This window comes from Drosophila innubila, chromosome X (genome assembly GCF_004354385.1).
Source record: "Drosophila innubila isolate TH190305 chromosome X, UK_Dinn_1.0, whole genome shotgun sequence".
NCBI classification, from domain to species: Eukaryota; Metazoa; Arthropoda; class Insecta; order Diptera; family Drosophilidae; genus Drosophila; species Drosophila innubila.
In genome coordinates, this window is record NC_047626.1 from 25,905,470 (window position 1) to 25,925,943 (window position 20,474).

The window sequence follows — 20,474 nt, forward strand, 5'->3', positions numbered from 1 at the left end:
AAGCTGACATTTAAGAGCATTTCATTGTGCATATCAATCATATGGCACGTGAAATTATATTAATTGATGCCTCGCAGCGAAATAGATATTACTTATTAAAAGAACCGAAGAAGGCAATCAATTGCCTTTTTACACAAACGACAGGATAAGAAGGCAGTAATCGGCTTGTAATGCCAAGCAGCAAGAGGTGATTGAACTTGCCGGCGTTGCCACTTTACCCCTCCCCCCCCACACACACACTCTCAACACACACACACACACATACTCATACTCGAACACAGAAATGCGCATTTGCGCATTCGCTCGCTCACCAGCTTTTACTCATTCGCTCTCCTTCTCATATGCCAAGCTTATAAAGCCAGTTAAATCGGATTTAACCAAATTTACTTTGACTTACAAACTGGAACCGTACCGTTACAATTTTAAGAGTTTAAATAATAATATAAAAATTAAAATTTTTTTTTATTTTGCTTAACAATTTTGAAATTAATTAAGATAATACAAGATCTCAGGTGTGTTCCAGAAATCTCTAGAGTTTTTGAAAAGATTTGCTTTTGAAAACAACTGTTCAAAATGTCGGTGCTTCTTATATGTCACAGATTTAGTTTTTTCGAATATATTTTCGAGGTCAAATAAATCGGCTAACTCCCAGTTTCAACAGCAATTTTACGTTAAGGAATATTTTGTATAATTAACAAAATTACAAAAAATGTATTTTATGCATTTTCATTCAATTTAAAAATTAATTTAGCTGAATTCAATAAATATTATATTTTGTCAAATCTCTCAACAATTTTTAGACATTTTAAAGCAATGCTTGCTTGTTGTCTGTTAGAGATTTGTAGATATTCTCTGTATATTATAGATCGGCAGTACTGGCTATTTTAATTTTTAAAGTTGTAATGTGTATTCCTATGTTCGGGGTCTCGTTTATTATCCGATAGTTTGAATTGTATAAATAAATCGCACCTTTTCGCCACTTATGGAAACCTTCTGATTAAAAATGCAAATTAGTTAATAATATTTTTATGGTTAGTTGGGTTAGTTTTGATTGAATCCTGCTGAAAAACAGCTATTTACACTCCATAGTTAAACAATGTTTATTGTTTGTAATTGCGTCCTGTTTGTTGCTATGAACATTTTCTTAGCCTACTTTTCGGCGTGTGTTGCAGCTTATGTTTGTCTATTGAGTTTTTTTTTTTTTTTTTTGCAAAAGATCAGTTTGTTTTTAAATAAAATTTGATCAATAACGCCACAATTTTGAATACATTTTTATTTAAAATGAAATTCTCAGTTTTGATCGCATACACACACATAGATACATAACTACTGGGCAGAAGCTCGAATAAAATATACACTCGCACACATACATACATAAGAAATGAATGTTGGGGCTGAGCATGTGAGAGAATAAAAGATTGAGAATTTCTCTCTTCAACAGTGTTGTCAATTCAATGATTTTTTTTCACCAAAATGTACTGATTTTTATGCGAGTGAGCTTTTAGTAGATACTAAAAAATTTTTCAAATCATAAATGCTAAATAAAACTTGCCTCAATGATCTGAAATTTGTAATTGCATTTCTAAATTCTTCTTCAATTCTTTTGTAATTATACAGTTGATTTTCTTTAAGTGCTCATGCATGTTTTTGGTCAGATCGTTTTTTATTTAGCTTGGCAACACTGTTCCGCTCCCGAGGAACAAGGCGGCCAGGCAATTAGGTAGCGGCTCAGTTGCTCGCTCGCTCGCACGCTCAGTTAGTCCGTCAGTCAGTTGTTGTATTGTGGGGGGCGCGGGTGCCACGCATAACGGTGTTAAAGTACGACTGCGGGAACGAGTACGAGTTGTGTTGTTCCTTAATTCAGTTATTTTGAGCTTCGTTTCAACTATTACAGAAGTGCGCGGAAAGGAAATTTAAAAAAAAGAAGACAATTAACTAAAATTCATTTTAATATTTGCCTACAACATAATTCTATTTGTATGCACATATTTATGTATATATAGATTGTATGTGTGTGTATGTGTCTGTGTCTGTGTGAGAAGCGAAAGAGAATTTGCTGAAATAGCGCAAAAAGCAGCGCACGTACATACATACAGTGGCTCCCAGCTTATTTGACCCACTTCTTCTAAATTGCAAATTGTAAATGAAATTAGCTTTCAATGGCGAGCATATATTAATACAAAACATAAACGTAGATTTGCTAATTAATGTGTAAGCTTAATTACAATATTTTATTATTTGCATTAGGCAATAGCAGCAAAACACATTTTATAAAAGTTGTGGGTCAAATAAGCAGAGCGCCACTGTACAGTATACATACATATAGCCCGGTCACATCAGACGGCAGACAGCGCAAAGCGGACAGTGGACAGTGGACAGCTGAAATCAGACAATAGCCGCAGCGTTGGCCACAAACAACATTTTTGGGCGACAAAAATTTCGACATCGCAACGTTTTCATTTATCTCTTGTATTTTCTTTTTCGTATTTTATTTATTTTTGTTGTCGTTTTCGAAAATGTACGAAGAGCTAAAGCTCAAAGTTTGCGTGTGTTTGTGTTTGTGTGTGTGTCGGTGTGTGTTTTCATAACTAATAAAATGTGCATAAACCAATTAATAAACTCCATTATGAGAAAAAAAATTTCGATTTGTTAAAAAATTTAATTTTTTTTATGTTACTTTTGTTTTTTTTCAGATGTGTCGTTTGCAGCAACTTTAAAGTTGACTAAAAGTATATTATAATAATGATTATAAATCAATTAAATGCAAAACCAGTATTACACACACACAAACACGTATGCATACACTCTGACTGTGTGATATAAAAAACATAAATGTAAATGAAAACTGCCGAAAAAGAAAGAGAGAAACGACAAAAAATCATAAAAATAAATATCGCGAGAAAATCAACAAAACCAAAAACAATGCTGAATGCTGTATAATAAAAATAAATTTAAAAATATAAATATTTAGTTAAAGCAACAAAGCCAAGTATATATGTACTATATACATATGTATTGTATATTGTACTATGGTCGTATAACACTCGTATAACAAATATTATAGCTAAGCTTATAAACAAATAGTGATAAATAGAGTTTAACGACATTCAAATAACACAAACAATAAGTTGAAGCTGCAACAACAACAATAACAGCAACTTCAGCAACAACAACAATTTCAACAAAGCCAACAACAACAAACAACATTAAATACATATACAACAGCCACAAAATGCCAGTGAAAAAGCAAGGTAAGCACTTTTAAATTTTTTTTTTTAATTTTTCGTTTATAATTCTCGCATTTGTTTATTTAGGTGAAGAAAAAAACATTTTTCGTTTTATTGACCAAATGCAATAAATAAATATTTAAGTATTATGTATATAAACAATTGAATAACAAGTTGATGCCAGCCAAAATGATATTTGCTTAAAGATTCACATAATTTATTATTATATTGCTGTCGACAATTATATTTCCATGCACTAGTAAGATTTGTATACTCTGTAAATATATTAATAGAGGCCATTCTTTCAATTTTTATTTATTGGGTACCTATTTGACTTGTTTCTATTGTTAATTCACTTTTTCAAACGTATGTATTGCAACAGAAATAAATTAATTAAGTACATCTAAGATTCGCTCATGCATTCAGATAATATTTTTTTAGTTAAATCTGGAATTTTTTTTTTTAAATTATGAAATAGGAAATGTTTTTTATTTCACTTAAAAAGGAGAAATAAATTTGTATGTTGAAATGCATATATAGTAGAAAGATATATGTACATATGTGCCCCTGTATAAGTCCCTTTATAAGTCGGCACATTATATGGCTGCTGAAATCTACAGTCATGTCCATTGCAGCAAAAATTAAGCACAATAAATAGAAGAAACAAATAAAAAGAAAGAAATAAAGAAACGTGAACGTTGCCAAACTTTTTGAAATGGGCATTAAATGAAGGTCAACATAACCATGTGACGTGCCTACAAAAAGACTTCTAAGATATTCATGCAATAAATTACATATATGTACAGATCTAAATATATGGCTATATCTATAATAGTTGGCCAAAAGTCTGTCGACTTTATGGCAATGTCATCCAGATTGGGCAAGCTTAATGATATCTGTGCGGTGACCCCAAAGATTTTTGTAAAGCGAAACAAAAAAACAAAGGTTAAGCATAAATAGTTATGCTTGCTTGCACCTGGCCAGCAGGTATTGACCAAAATAGTAGAGGGTGGGGTGGGGATGGGTGCTAATTTTGCTTTCTGTTTTTTAAGTCAATCTTTATTGATTTATTGGACACTAGACTGTCCGTCGGTGTGGTGGGTTGCTTTCTGGATAGTTTGGATGGGTAAAGCAGTACGGCATTGTTATCGCGCTTGTCAAGTAGCGTAGAGTGCTCGGACAAATATAAGTTGGAAATATCCTATACACAAATATATAGAATGGACTCGGATACGGATTCGGATAGGGAGAAGAGCAGTGATCCGAACGAGGAATTGCTTAGCAGTGATGAAAAAACCTTTCACGATGATGTCGATGAGGATTCATCGCCAGATGATGATAATGATAATGACGATGATGATGAGAACTCCTCCGATGTGCCAATATTGCAAGTCGATGAGACCCAAGAACAATTGCTGGTGGTGTTAATGCAAACAGAAACGGAAGCCCTACAAATGCAGCAGCAGCAACAGCAGCAACATGAGCAAGAAATCGATGTTCAAGTCGATGTCATGACTGTGTCTGATGAGCAGCAGATTGACACCATTGAAGTTGCAACTGCCACCGAGCAAAAACAGCCTCTTTTGGCCAAATACAGCGAGAGTGTGCGCGAATCCGTTGAATGTTTCTATTCGGCACAAGATCTGCTCGAATATGGACACATGTTATCCTCATCGGCCGATCAGCGTACACCCGATGTCGAGTCAGGGTACTTTGATAAGTCCGAGAGTGATGATATCTCCCGTGAGGAGTTTGAGGCAATCTCCTCTAATTTGCGTCGTCCCAAAGGATCCCAATTGGGACATGATTTGGGAAGTGCAGCGCCGAGCAGCTCGGAGAGTCTGCGCATCGAGTTGAGTCGCTATTGCAGCTCCCTGGAGGCCTTTGAAAGTCAGAGAAACGAGCTAGAAGAGCCACAGGAGAGAACAAGCCTCCTAGAGGGAGGGCAGCTGGAGAAACAGAGAGAAACTGGCGAAGAATTGACAATGGATGAACAATTCGTTGATACACAAAGTGAGCCATATATTATGCAGGTGTATCGTCTAGGTAAATGCCTAGAAAATGTGGTTTTATAACCCCTTAACGGGTAAAGAAAGAAGGGAAGAAAGTAACAGGTGGAGAGAAAACGTGTGAGATAAAAAAAAGGATATTTAATATTTAATTTCTTTAATTAGAGAAACAGAGAAATATATTGTAGATAAAAAAGAAGAAAGTTATGAGTTATAATGTATAGGAAAAATTTTTTCTTAAGAATCGTTTTTTTCTTTCCTTATGCTATAAAAAAATCCCATTAATGTTGAAATATTTTCGGGCTTTATTAAGGCTTCCTTTAACAACAGAGGCCTATTCAAACTAGTCTTTGGGTTAAGCAAATAAAAAAAAGGATTTGGCACAGCTCTCAACTCTTATTAAAGTTTGAGAAATACAAAAGATTGATTTTCGTAAAACTTGAAACTATCTTCAATTTTGTTTCTTTCCCTTGAACATACAGAAATATTAATTTACAACATACCTGGAGATTTATTTAACATTGACTTTGACTTGAGCTAATTCTATGAAATTTTGAGCAGTTCTTAACTTTCATTGAAACTAAAAAAAAATCAGATCGATTAAGTCAATCATCAAATTGTACAGTACATTTTATTTTCTGATAAACTAGTTCAGAAAACAAATTCGCCGAAATATATGATTATTAAATTATTGATTTCTCCATTGCAGAAGCTCATCGAGCTCTTGAACTGCTTGAAGACTATCATGCACGGCTGTCGGAGCCACAGGATCGTGCCCTGCGTATTGCAATCGAACGTGTCATCCGCATTTTCAAGTCTCGCTTATTTCAGGCCTTGCTAGGTAAGTGTAAACAAAATTAAAGAAAATGATTTTTCTTTATGTAAGAATAACAAATTTGAGACTACTCTAAAGTTAAAAAAATAGTTATAATATTAATACTATTCTTAAAACTAGAAAGCTCTATCAATAAAAACATATTTTGGTTGTTAGTTGTTCTGGATAAACTAATGAAATAATTGATGAAAATTGAGAAATTTGATTGATTTGATTTTAATTTGATGTTAGGAAATAAATTTCTAAAATAACCTAAGATTAAACTGTCTTCATTAAAGAAAATATATTTAATAGATTCTTTTTTTTTAGTATGATACAAGTCTGAATATGGTGTCTAGAATTATGAGCTGTACTGTGGAATCGACTTTCAGCTGAGTCAAGCCAAATAACTATATGCTCCCGTTTATGGTAGCACTTATAACTTGATATACTTGGTAAAGTCGTTACTTCAAGTGCCGGGCGTTGCATAAACAAACGTTTCCAGTTCACATAGTACATAAGTACCTACTATGTACATTCGATATATGTACAGTTGTATGAACATATGCACATATGCTCTGATATCAGCGTCATCCATGTCTGACTCGGTCTCCATTTACATAGATATTGGCAGCTGCTGTGACGTCGACAGGAAATTAAATGAGCACATTCAATTTTACATTTAGGCCACTTGACTTTTGTTGTAGCGCAGCATATTGATTGGTTAGTGCACACGCCTTCCCGCTCCTCTGACCCCATTGTTGACCTGAAAACACAACTTAACTGTACTCAGAGACTGTCTCTCTCCTGTTCCCTCCCTTTAGTTGACAACAAAATTTCCTTCAGTTCAAATTGTATTCAATTAAGTCGTCGGTTTGTTGTATTTTTAGCTCAATTCTCAATTCATCCTTTTGTTTTTTCAAAGAATCGTGCAGTTTTGTACACAGATTTGCAACTATTTATTAGTGTTGCCTTCCGTTGCATATAGTAAACAATTTGCTGAGCTCAGCATTTTTTTTGTGTCGCATCATCTGAGGACTCGGTATAGTTTTTTTTATTATTATTTTTTTTTAGCTTTGTGATATACTAGCGGCCTACACTGAGAAAAATGAACAAGATAATTTTAATATTGATTTTCATCACTAGTTTTACAACTTCAAATTATGCGAAACTAGGATATCTGAAGAATATTAAAGTTGTATTTATTGTTGTTTTTTTTTTTTAAACAATAATGTGTACAATTTGAAAGACTTTATGGTTTTAGAGTACAACTTTATAAGAAATTCGTCGTTTATAATAGAAATATTGGAACATACATAGATGTAAATTTATATGTATTTCTTATTTAATTTATAGTTGTAAATAAATAGGATCTGTGCTATTTGAAAGTTAAATAACACTAAAAACTGAAAAGCAAAGTAACTATCCAAATTAAAAATACTTGTATAAATCAAGGCTGCAAACCGGTTCTGAACCGAGGCTCGTAGAACCGACTCGGTTCGGGTTCTTCAGAAACCTGAACCGGATCATAAACCGAACCCTTAAAATTATTTACTTTGCGAACCCGAACCTAAACCGAACCGCTTTCGAAAACAAAAGGTTCGGTTCGAAAAAAAAATAAGTACATAAATTTTATGGTTTTCTAATATTACGCAATTATTTGAGACTTCAGATTGAAATAAGTCATATTTAAATCTTCAATTAAATTTAAATAATCATCAAAATTTTATTTCTTTGAAAAAAAAATTAATTAATTCAAAAGTAGAGAAAAGTGTATAGAAATACAAATAATTTTTGTATGAAATTGAACCAAGGTTCGAACCCAAACCAATTCGCGAGCCAAACCGATGTCTTGCTCTATGGTTCGAACCGCCGAACCGAACCTTTAACAAAATTTTTATAATTATAAATAATACGGAAAAGTAATATACTGTTTAAAAAATAAAATAATTCTAATATAACCTATATATTTCTAAATATTACAGATATACAAGAATTCTATGAATTAACATTATTGGATGACTCGAAAAGCATACAACAAAAGACCGCCGAAACTTTGCAAATTGCGACCAAATGGGAGAAGGATGGACAGGCCACTAAGATAGCCGATGTAAGTGGATTATAATGAGCAGAGACTATGTAGACTGATCAGATATATAAATTGATCAATAGATAGAGTTAGCCAATGTATTTAGTAACTGTGAAAGAGCTGAATAACTTCAGTTAGTTTAGCAATATATCGATTGATTTGTTAATGAAAAACTTTCTGATTGATTGATTAATTGATCGATTGATTGTCGGTTTTTCGGCTCTTAATTACAATTGATACTCGTTATTATTTGGGATCCGTGTGAAAGTGATGTTTGTAGTATTTAATCGTTGTCATTTAATTGTGCTTAACTACTTTCCCCGACCCAAACTAAACCTAACCAAAAAGTAGGGGAAAGTTTTAGTTTTTTAGGTGCATATCAAATCATGTACACATACAGACATATATTCATATATTACTCCAACCATTTATCTAGTTCTCTTTCTTTTCTTTCTGTTATCTCTATACAATATACTTGAAATACTATACTATATAATTATTTTACTATCTGTCATACTTATGATCTTCGCTCTATACTCACACTGTACTCTATAACTATATATCTTCTATTTACTTACTTAACGCGTGCCTTGTCTCAACTAATGCAGTTTATAAAAACTTCCAATATTAATCGCAATTGTGCCTATGAGTTTAACAACGATGCCACAAATCCAAATCCAAGTTCAAATCTTAGTCAAAACGTCAACGCGGCCGCGCATGCCGAGGCCTTAAGCAGAACATTTAAAAATGAATTGGAAGAGATTTTGGTAAGCACATTCACATTCCGTATCATTTTCATTATACTACATTCATTTAACTATCTATTTTATCGATTGAACAAATGAAAAAGGCAACAATGCAAATTAAAAGTATATTTAAAATATTTTGCAGAACTTTGATTTCTGTAAACTGTTGACTATAGAGCATGCCTAATCATTTTTTCAATTTATCAACTATATTTCATGGCATTTCTATCGATCACCTAACTTTAACTACATACAGACAACATATCTAATGCACCCAGGTTAAATCTCATCGATCTTTATGAGATTTTTTTCAAATTCCTGTAAGTAACAGTCATTTCCATTAATGAATGACAACTCCATAGATAATTCTATAGCATACTTTAAAGTTTCTTCGATTTATTAGCTAAAAAGTATGCTATACAAAATATTGGAAATGGGATAAAGTTGATCAGATCAATATCAATCAATGATTATTAACGATTTTAAGACTGATTTTAGTATAAAAGTTTGCATATTTCGGACTGAATTTCCCAGAAGAATTGCTGATTAACGTCGATAACGATTTTTTTGTGTTTGATTCGAAAAATAAGATTTTAGATAAAATAGTTCGTGTTATAAGTCGTTTAATTCTTTTGGCCGCTACGACGGTAACGATTGAGTTCTAAGGTAATCAACCCAATGTACCATACATATGTATATGTACTAGTGATGTAAAAATATATCGAAATATCGATAACTCGATTTTCGCTAAAGTGATTATCGAATACTTAAAATCGATGATATTTTGGACGATCTATCGAGTTGATTAAATCGATTTCCATGAAAAATCGACATATCACTGGGGCTTGTTCATCGTGGTTTATTTGCAGAATTAAGTTAAGTCGTTCAATTGATGAGCGTCCGTAATAAATAGACTACAAAATTGTCAAAGTTTGAATTAGGCATGAAAACAATGCAATAAAAATAAAACTTCTTAAAAAAGGAAGTGTATTTTGTGAATTAACAAATTTTTGTTTAAAAAAAAAACGATATTTCAAACTCGATCTACTATTATCCGATATATCGACAACTCGATGCATTTTTTTGTCGATTTTCTGTTTCAATATAAATCTCGATCTAAAGTTTGGATTTTCAGCACTAACATGTACATATGTACATACATACACAGGTAGCCAATTATATTTGTGTTTGTATGCGTTTGGGCACGATTCGAATCGAAGTTATTACGTTCGCGTGTTGGCAAGAGCGTAAAGTTGAAATCGGTATGCTTTGACAGCATGCAAAGCAAATCAACAACAACAACAACATCATTTATAGAGGAAGTGGCTAAACTTAACAAGGTGCCAAAAGTTTGAGGCGACGACAACAATTTCACAGCTTTCACTGTAATTCAAAGATTACCCTCTACTCTCAAAGCTCTCTCTTTGCCACATTTTTGGGCTCTCTTTTCTCCGTTCAGTCTTATTTGCGCTCTTTTGACTTTTGTCTAAGACAGTGCTGGCATTTCAGCTATTAAATTAAATGAGCTCGCAATTTCGTAATTGCAAAAGCTAAAACTAGAGAAAAAAACCTATTTACTACTTTTAAAGATTGCCAGATACTTTAAAATTTAAAGTTTAAATAAAAGTTCGTAAGAAAATTAAACAAAATATATAAAAGTATTGGAGTGTTTTAGTTTTATAATTTATTAGATAAGATTGTGTTTTGGCAAATGCCGATTTTTGACCATTAGGGATACAGCAGAATTCTGTACAGAGGATTTGGAGAACAAAGATGCCGGTGCAATCATGCTATAATTATATATTGAACAAAACTTTTTTTTAAATTTATATACGAGGGTAATACAGCAAAATCACTTTTAAATCCCAAAATAATTATCCCGGTACAGAGATATAGTAGGGATTTAATTTTTCGGTCACTCGGACTCAGAAAATGCAAAGGAGTCAGGTTTTTGTGGTACAGTCTCAATGAATATCTTAATTTGGATATTAGAACTCAATACAATTTGGTTTTCAAGAGAAATTTGGTTGGAACTGATTTCTGTGACACCCCCACAAATATGAAGCTCGACGTAATAGCGATATTATCAAGACATAAGGACTTTTTAAATTTAATTTTACAAAAATTAGCTATTTTCATTATCACATTAACAAATCTTAAGCTATTTCTGGCTAAGTTATTTAATAAAATAAAATAATTTAGCCATTGAAATTTTGGCAACACTGCTCTAAACCAGTGTTGGGGCCGCGTTGGTAGCCAAGCAACTGTGACACACATACACACACAACCGGATCAACCACCCGTTGTGTAGGAGTTTTTCTTGTTTCTGTGTGTTTTTAGACCCCGTACTTAAAAAAAGTACAGGGGTCTATTGGGTTTGTTTTACCGAATATGTGCGTAACAGGTAGAAGGAGGCGTGGTAGACCCTATAAAGTATATATATTCTTGATCAGCATCAATAGTCGAGTCGATATAGCAATGTCCGTCTGTCTGTCTGTCTGTCTGTCCGTCTGTCTGTCTGTCTGTATGAACACCTAGATCTCGGAGACTATAAGAGCTAGAGACACCAAACTTGGTATGTAGGTTCCTCTATACTGCAGGCAGATCAAGTTTGTTTCAAAAATCAGCCACGCCCCCTTAACCGCCTGCAAATCGACATTGAAAATTTCATATCCAAATTATAAGAGCATTTTGAAAGCCAGAAATTCCAGATTTTGCACAGATGAAGATATAATTGTCCTAAATTTTTGCTGAAAATTTCATTCTGATCGCACAGTAAATAGCGAAGATATTCAAATAATAAATTTTGCTGTTAAATTCGTTGATGGCGCGTTGGCAGTAATTAAAACTTGAATATCTTGATAAAACAAAAAATTTATATTAACATATTATATAACAAATTGGCGTCCATTCAGACGTGAGCTTAGGTGGCGCAGTGTACTGAGTCGCGGAGTCGGACAGTGCTCGTGGGTTCGAGTCCTGCCGTGGGCGAAAGATTTTTAATTTATTTATGTTCGAATTCAATTTCATTTTATATTAAAACAAACTCAGTGCTTATTTAAAATGTAATATTAACATTAAATGTTAAAATATAAATTATTTCTTTTACTTTTTAATTGAGCACTAAAACAAGCAATATGGCCATTTAGGAGGATAAAGTCATAAGTGCGAGAGTGGCTCAACACTTTGAGCCTTTGTCTTTTGAAAATTTTTGCAATTTTGTCGCGGGTTCGATTCCCGGCGGGAACAACTTTTTTTCCAGCTGAATTTAAGCTTTTTTTTTTTAATTTTTACAATTTATTGAAATTGTTATTTATGAATGTTATACTGACATTTAATATTGAATACATGTTTAAAAATTTAATTTAAATAATTTTACATTGGTATTTATATAAACGTTAAGTTAAAATTCTATGTTAATTTCATGTTTATTATAAATTTACTGTGTAAATTTATGATTTTAGTAAATTTGTCTTTTTTTGGTTTTCAATTATTTTACTATTTGATTTAACATTTAGCATGTTTAACATGCAGCTTTAATTTATTCTCTGTTAAGGTTTCACTTATGCTTAACATAGCCAAATATGCATAAACGCATGTTTATATATATGAATGCTTAGCTAGAAACTTCTTTTGTTTTGGAGCGTGCCAACATATGTATGTATGTGTGCAATTAACAGATCTTTGACTGATTTTGGATAGTAAGTACGGGGTCTCCGACAGTCGAGTATGCTCGACTGTAGCACCGGCCGACTAGTTATATTTATTTTTTTTTTTAATTTGATAAGGACTTAACTGCTAGCAACATGATTTGTGTTGACCCAGTCAGTGTGGCAACAAAACGAGAGCATGCCACAGACAAAGAAAGACATAACACACAAACTGTTGTTCGTTCGATTTGGTTTGTTGCGCTCGGCTTTTGTTTCGGTTTCGTGTTCGGTTTCACCTTCGTGCCTGGTCTTGTTCCTCTTGGTTGCTTGTGAGGTTGTTGGGCTTGGAGTCGGACATCGTTTGCCATTCGTTGCTTGTCCTGCGCCGACGCCGACCTTTTGTTATTGTGCGAAACTGAGCTTCGGACTAGAGATGTCCGATAATCCAATTTAATGATATTTTTCACAAATGATTCAAAGTAATGGTCACTGCATTGAGAAAATCACTGAATGATATGTTTTCACTTAATGATATTTTTGTCATCAAAGTATTATTTTTATCACTAAAGGATATTTTTCTGCACTATGGGCTAAAGAAATAGTTTTATTGTGAAATCATAAATTGATTTTTAAAATTGATATGCGAACTGAAATTTACGCCCTATTTACTGCTGGGGAAAATGTAATAATTTAAATTAAAAAAAAAGCACCTTAAAACTGTCCATATACAAGCGAAATAGCGATTATGTGACTTGTAAGTTTAAGAAATTTTAATAAATTAAATAATACTTTTTGGGAATAATCGCAGAACTCCAAAAATTTTTGGTAGATATTCGGCATCCCTGTATTTGTGTAGTAATCTATTCGGTATCATAGTGGTGCTATTCTTTTTTTCCCCAACTGTGTATATTTTCATACCCTTTTTGGCTTTTTATTTCAGAGTAATGGATGTACTGTGCGCATAAACATATTTATGTACATATTAAACATTAAAGTCGAAATTACAGTCACTAGTTTTTTTCCACACTTGTCACTGTGACGCCAAATTCACAATATCGCTCAACTCTAGTTGAGATTAAGGTCTCGTTTTTGGGCTGTCGTCGACATGCGTACTACGTTAACGTAACGTAGCACATGTACCTATATACATGCGTGTGTGTGTGTGTGTGTGGGTGTAGGTGTGACAACTTGTTACAGCTTCAAGATGTCGCCTTTGCTGATAACTGTTTACAGATAAGCGATAACGCGATAAGGATGTCTGTGTCAAGGATGTGTATCCAATCTGATAACACATTGCATACATACTTACATACTACATACGTGTATGCAATATTATCAATTGTTTAACAAGCACAGCTTCAAGTTTGATTACCACCCCTTTACCCCCCCTAGCTGACTCATTCCTTCCTCCCGCCCATTTGGCGCCCACTAACGACGCCTTTGGCAATTGACGCTGTTGACGCTGGCGTTTGGCAATTGGTGCGTCGCGTCGCGTTGCGCGTGCCGCGTGTGTCAGTAACAGCAGCGCTGTCGACGTGTCGAGTCGCACAACTTTCGCGTGTCCGTCAGACTTTGTCTCTGTCTGTATCTCTGAGTGTGTGGTGTGTGTGTGTGTCTGTCTTTGTCTGGGGGCCAACGTCTTGTACGTACGGCTAACGGTATCATAGTCGCGTGTAATTCTCGCCCGGCATTTCAAAAGTTGGTTAGGTTTGACTTAACACTTTTTTTGCGTGTCTCTGGAAATTTCACCGACTGATACATACAAGAACATTCAATATTTAATTAAATTAATTGAGAGAAATGTGGTTAAAAAACTGAAATATTAAATTTGCATACAATGCCAAGAAGCTACAGTTGTTTTGCTTTTATATTAAATACTTCTAACTACATTTGTTTTTTAATTTTATATATATTTGACATATTTACAAACACACACACACATACATATATAGCACACATACATACATTGTTCAATAAAATAAATATGGCAAACAGCTGTTTAACATCAAAATGCTTAACGGTTTACAACATGTTGCTATCTCGCATCAACTAATTGAGTTGTGTGACAAAGCAGATCGTTGCCAAGGTTGCCATATCCTTCAAATTCTTGGTCTTGTTTCACTTTTGCAGAATACATTAATTCTGATTTGCGCTGTCATAGTTAATAAGCGAATCACCTGTAATAATATATACATATGTGCATACATATGTATAAGTACACATTTTTGTATACACTATATTCCTTGGCAATGTTTTTACAAAAAAATTTCGACGCTTTTGGGCATCTCATTCATGTTATTCTGGTTCATTTTAGCTTTTCTACTTCATTGGCACATTGGAACAGTGTTGACAGAATTGTTTGAGCTAAAATAGCTTGTCCATTACAACAACAAAATTACTACAAAAAGCATAAAAAAAATTATCTAATAGCATTAAATAATTTTTATTGAACTAGGTTCTGAATTTATTGACAAAACATATTTTTTTATTTTTATTCTTGTAACTTATTTTCGAATATTTGTTTTCTCTTAACTATGTTTATTGAAAATATTGGCAATCTGAAGAACAGCGTTTTTAATTTTTTGTAAAAACCTCGATTTCTAGGTGAAAGATAATAAAAAAAATGAAAATAGTCAAATAATGGAAATAGTCAAATAATGGAAATAGCATTAAATTATTTTTTTTGAACTATAGTTTATATTGGTTCTTATTCTTGCTATATATTTTCAAATGTTTAATTTTTTTAACTTTGTTTATTAAAATTATTTAGCAAACTGACGAAGTGTTTTGAATTTTTTTTTGGAAAAACTTCCATTTTTAGCTTACTAGCTAAAAAGAAAGCTAGAATGTCAGAACTGATTGGAAAACTTAGTAAAGCAGAAACAAATCTAGCTATACACATGTGTGCATCTTTTCTTTTTCTGTTTTGGCAGCATGTTTTTACTGCCTCCCGTCGACGCCTTCCTTTGTTGTCTTTTGCCAGTTTTTCGCGCACATCCGATTAAAGCGTTAAGAGACGCGGCTTTTATCTTCTTGTTTGTGATTTCTGAACTTTTTTGTTTTGTTTCGTGCGTTGTGGTAGATGGGTGGGGGTATGGCGTGCGGTCGGGAGATTTGTCCTCTGATTAATCGTTCCAAATATATCAATTCAAAGTTAATCTAATCCCATCAATTTTACCAAAGAATTGTTGAAGTTCTCCTATTAAGAATTTCAGAACCGAACCTCCAACAATAACATGCAATTTATAATGAGACATGAAAATTGTGAACTCGTTATACAGGTACACACACATACATATGCATGTACACAAGTATGTGTGTCAGAGTGTATGTATATGTGTATAAGATGTGTGGGCGCGTGTTTTGTATACAGGAAATAAGGTCCACCCCAAAGTACATTAATACACTCCATGCCACACGGATAGAAACACAGTTGATATAAAAATAGCTAGCGAAATTAATTCACTTTTATATCATAAGGCAGTAATCAAATTAAAAATGCTCATTAATTTAACTTGGCAATTATTATTAATGTAGCAAAATATCAAAAAGAAATTTGTATTGCGTATTAAAAATAGCACAAATTAATGTTTGACTTTTTCTATGCCACTGAACAGTGCTGTATGGCATGTATCTGTGTAGTTGCCAAACAGATTTTCATTTGATGTTTTCTTGTCTGACATGTGAACTTTTCGTATATATACATTTAGATACATACTATACAACTGTGTGTATGTATGTGGGTCTGTGTTGCGAACAAGCAAAAAGTGAGAAATATTGCGAACACGTAACCTGGCACGTAATATCAAATTTTAAATCTTGAACTAAACGATAAAGAACATTAGGAAAATAAATACATGCATAAAGACATATTGTTGGTGTGTGTGTGTGTGTATAACGGGCACGTTACGAATGGCAACCTTTATTAAAGTTACACACACACATAGAGCAGCAGCAACATCTGCCTCCCATTTTGTAAGACATTTTGGTTTGATGGAGGGGGGGTAAAAGGAGTGAGCAACTTGTTGCTTCGTTATTCTTTTGAGAGTTGCCAGACCATTACAATATATTTTAACACAGTAAGACAGTGAGAACAACAAGTACGAAAGAGAGCGAGAGAACGTTTGTGCTATTTATTGTTGTTGTAAATGCAAGGATATTGGAAATTTGTGAAACTTAACGAAATCGACTTGGTGCAAAATGATCGATTGGGTATCGATAGTACGGCATTCACGACGACGTTTCTCCAATTATGTCGGCTCGCGATCGCCGGTGCGAATGCGTCGACGTCGACGTCAATTAACAGCGCCGCCGCCGCAGCAGCAGCAGCAACAACAACAACAGCAGCACAAATCACGTGCGCAGGATAAAAAAGAAAAGGAGAGACAGGATAATGATAACGATGGCAACAGTGGCAGTTATGTGTGCTGTTGTTCCAATGTAAGGAACGTCAACAGCTTTTACAGTTATGCTGTAAGCCAATGACACTTGCTTAAAGTGGCGATTGAGCCTATAATAGATGTGCAGTAAGAGGAAGTAGGAGCGGGATAGAGAACATTTGTGGATATTAAAATTAATGATGTTCTTTATCTCTTTTGGCAAGTGTCATTGAACGTATGTAAAAGTTGTGCATTTTGTCAACCATAAATGTTAATTTACTTCTCTGTTTTTATGTATAAAATGCACATCTTTGCCAAAATGGTTCAATGACACTTGCTTAAAGTGATGCTTAAGCAGTAGATAAAGCCTATAATACAAACAAAATGCGAGAGAGGGAGAGACATACAGAGCTTTATTGCATATAAATTAAAAAACTTATGCCAGTGTCATTGCGCCAAAATGGTTCAATGATACTTTCTTCAAAGGGTCAGAGTCAGAGTTAGTTGTAATGGCGATTTTATTTTGTAGCACTTTAAGCACGTGTCATTGAACAATATTCACGAGTATTCCTGCAAAACTTGTGCATTTTGCCAAAAAAAAAAAAGTGATTGATTTAATGAAAATTGAATAATTTGTTATTGCTTGATTTATGTATTTACACGTATATTTTTGTTGGCTTGTTTCATTGGCAGAATCAACGCATGCGCATCGAGTCAGACTGTGAGAATGCCAAAGATGCCACAGCCGATGATGCGGCGGTTCAACAATTGCGCAACACGCGCCAACCGCCACAGCAACAACAACAACAACAACAGCAGCAACAAGTGGTTCAACAGTTGCAACAACAGCAGCAGCAACAACAACAGCAGCAACAACAACACCTTACGCAATCACAGTCCGCAACAACTCGTAGTGGGACTCAGATAGTAAGTGGCTGTAATTGAATTGTGAATTATAGTATGTTTGATCCCTTTTAATTTGTCAAAATCATATCACACACTAATACTCGAAATAACTTCAAATGTGCGCTGATTATGACCGAGAAAAACATCAAGTGGTCATGTGGCTAATTGGCCAAAAGTAGTTACCATATTCTGCTTACAACTTAAATACACAACACCGGATGTTAATAATCGCACAAAAAAATATTAAAAATAAGTAAATTGTTAGCTATAGCTAATTAAGCTTTATTTTGGCGCTTCATTTGAACTGAAAGTGGAATGAAAATGAAATGGCTGAAAATGGCGCTTGTTTCCGTTTCCGCTAAAACTGTTGTTGTTGCTCGCACAGTATTTGTTTTGCAGGCACTGTTAATGTTAAACTTGACCCCTAACCAGTGTAATTTGCCAGTTGATGTTTATATCTACTTTGTTATTATTTTACCATTCCTCCAACTTTTACCTCAATATCATGTATAACGCTCACGTTCTTTTTTCAATTAAAATTAATCATTAAGTTAACTATATTTCATGTGCACATTCCACCAACACACACCATACATAATACATACATACTATAAATGTTTGTATGTATGTTTAAATAAAAACATATATTTTCTTTGTTTTTGATTGTTTTTTAAACATTTATATCACCTTCAAATTGGGCATGTATATGTTATATTTTATATATTGTAATCTTACGTTATTTTGTACTTATGTATTTAATAAGATATTAAAAAACAATAATGAATAAATTTACCTAAAAGTTTCTATTTACATTATTTTGATTGCTTTTTAAATTTAAATGGTTTGTATAATTATTCTTATTTACAATTCTTCCCTGTAACTACCTATTTTAATGTTTTTGTTACTTACAAGGGCGTACCTCAGTCGAAATGTAAATATCTTAATTCAAAAAAATATGTAGTTAGCTTATACTGTTTGTTTCACTTTTTGCTCACATTAATTTCTAAATTCGAAAAGTTTGCGCGCCTGGCTTGGAATCAACCCTGATCTAAGAACAGCATGTGTTGGTCAACACTGCAAGCTGCGATCGATAAAACATCGATAGGTAGGCTCAAGTTATCGAACCTCAGTTCCGCCGCTAGCATATCAAGCGCAAGCGTCACTCCCTAGATAAAAATGTAAAAAATAAACACACCGTTACTTACTAGTAGTGCGTGTCAATGTGCAATTATATGTTATTATTAAGTAGGTAAACGTTAAGTGTTGGCAGCAGCCCCGCTTGAAAAGTGTCAAGCAGTTCGAAAAGCTGTAAAGTTTACAGTGTGAAACTACAGACTTTATACAGTGTTGCCAGCCGTGACCGCAGAACCATCACAGCGGTAATATAACCGGTTACGCATACCATAACATCGCGACGATAGTTTGTTAGCATGCTAGAGGTGGCCGGCTAGTATATGGGCACGGCAACAGCAACAATCGAACACTGGCGCAGCTCTAGTCAGTCGCTGGCTCGCTAGAAAAATGCCAACAACACAACACGGGAAAAGAAGCAGGCATCGCATAATTGCGGCGTAAACGCAGAAAAAATATATATCAACGGTCTGTGAAAACCTGTGGTACGATATCTATTTGCCAAATCAATGCGAACGGCTAGTGAAAATGTGCGTGTTTCACATAGAAATGTGAACAAGAGTGACCTGAAAAATACCAGAAACAACAGCGAAACGATGTGCTTCAATTTTTTTTGTTAATGTTTATATACATATACATGTGTGCGTACATACATATGTACAATATACCAAAACAAAGTGCAATAAATGCTTGGTTATATTCTATGATAGAAGTTAGAACAAATTAATGTTTTTATATCTTTTGCATGTGCTACATTATTCTACATTCGTCAGAATCGGGTACATATTCACACACATGTATATACGTTTACACAGACACAAATATTCAAGCGTATACATGTATGTATGTAGGTTATACACATGCAAGGCGTAGCGCAAAAAATACCAAAATAGTCGGCGTTGACACTGAGAAGAGAGGCGGAGAGAGAGTGAAAGAGAGCGTGTGTGTTAACGTTTGTTTTATTTAATTTTTTTTTGCTTTTTTTTTGTTGTGTTGTGTGCTTTTTGCTGTGGCAAACAATAAATAAATATGTGTAGATATGTATGTAATTTGGAAAGCATAAGCAATACGTAGACGTGTACGTATGTATGTATATGTGTATGTGTATATATAAGTTTGTGTATGATTAGAAGATTCTCTCACGCTCAGAAAACAGAAACAGTTGAACGGTGTCGTCTAGCCAAGTTTTTAGCGATAGTTGTATTTGTAGTTCGAACTCGCTCACGTCGGTAACGCGCCGCTTCTAATCGAATACAAATTTATTAATTGTTATTATTTTTTTTTTTTTTACTTTGTACACATTAATTTTGTTGTTGGTTTTTTGTAGCGCGGATGACACTTGTTAGTGCTCGTGAGTCACGCGTCGCGAGTGCAATTAACTGAACAAGTACATATGTACATATATACATACATATGTGTGCGTACACATGTATATGTGCATTAACTGACGTACTAAAAATTAATAAATTTGTTGTGTTTGTGTTTAGCACGTAACAAAGCGAAACGATACGTTGCAACGTTAC

The 20,474-nt window shown here is 33.8% G+C and overlaps 1 protein-coding gene across 2 annotated transcripts in view; it reads left to right on the forward strand.

Annotated features, from left to right (window-relative positions):
• Positions 1-4,330: 4,330 nt before the first annotated feature.
• Positions 4,331-20,474, forward strand: part of LOC117783175 (disks large 1 tumor suppressor protein) — a 38,315-nt gene continuing 22,171 nt past the window's right edge. Inside the window, exons 1-4 of one of the 2 annotated variants that reach the window (XM_034620441.1) lie at positions 4,331-5,240; positions 5,946-6,077; positions 8,036-8,160; positions 17,608-17,841. In XM_034620441.1, coding sequence (XP_034476332.1) covers positions 4,448-5,240; positions 5,946-6,077; positions 8,036-8,160; positions 17,608-17,841 — 1,284 coding nt within the window. In that variant the 5' untranslated portion in view covers positions 4,331-4,447. Of the gene's footprint in view, positions 5,241-5,945; positions 6,078-8,035; positions 8,161-16,486; positions 16,976-17,607; positions 17,842-20,474 lie in introns of those variants that run through there. The other variant, XM_034620449.1, reaches the window with a different exon arrangement.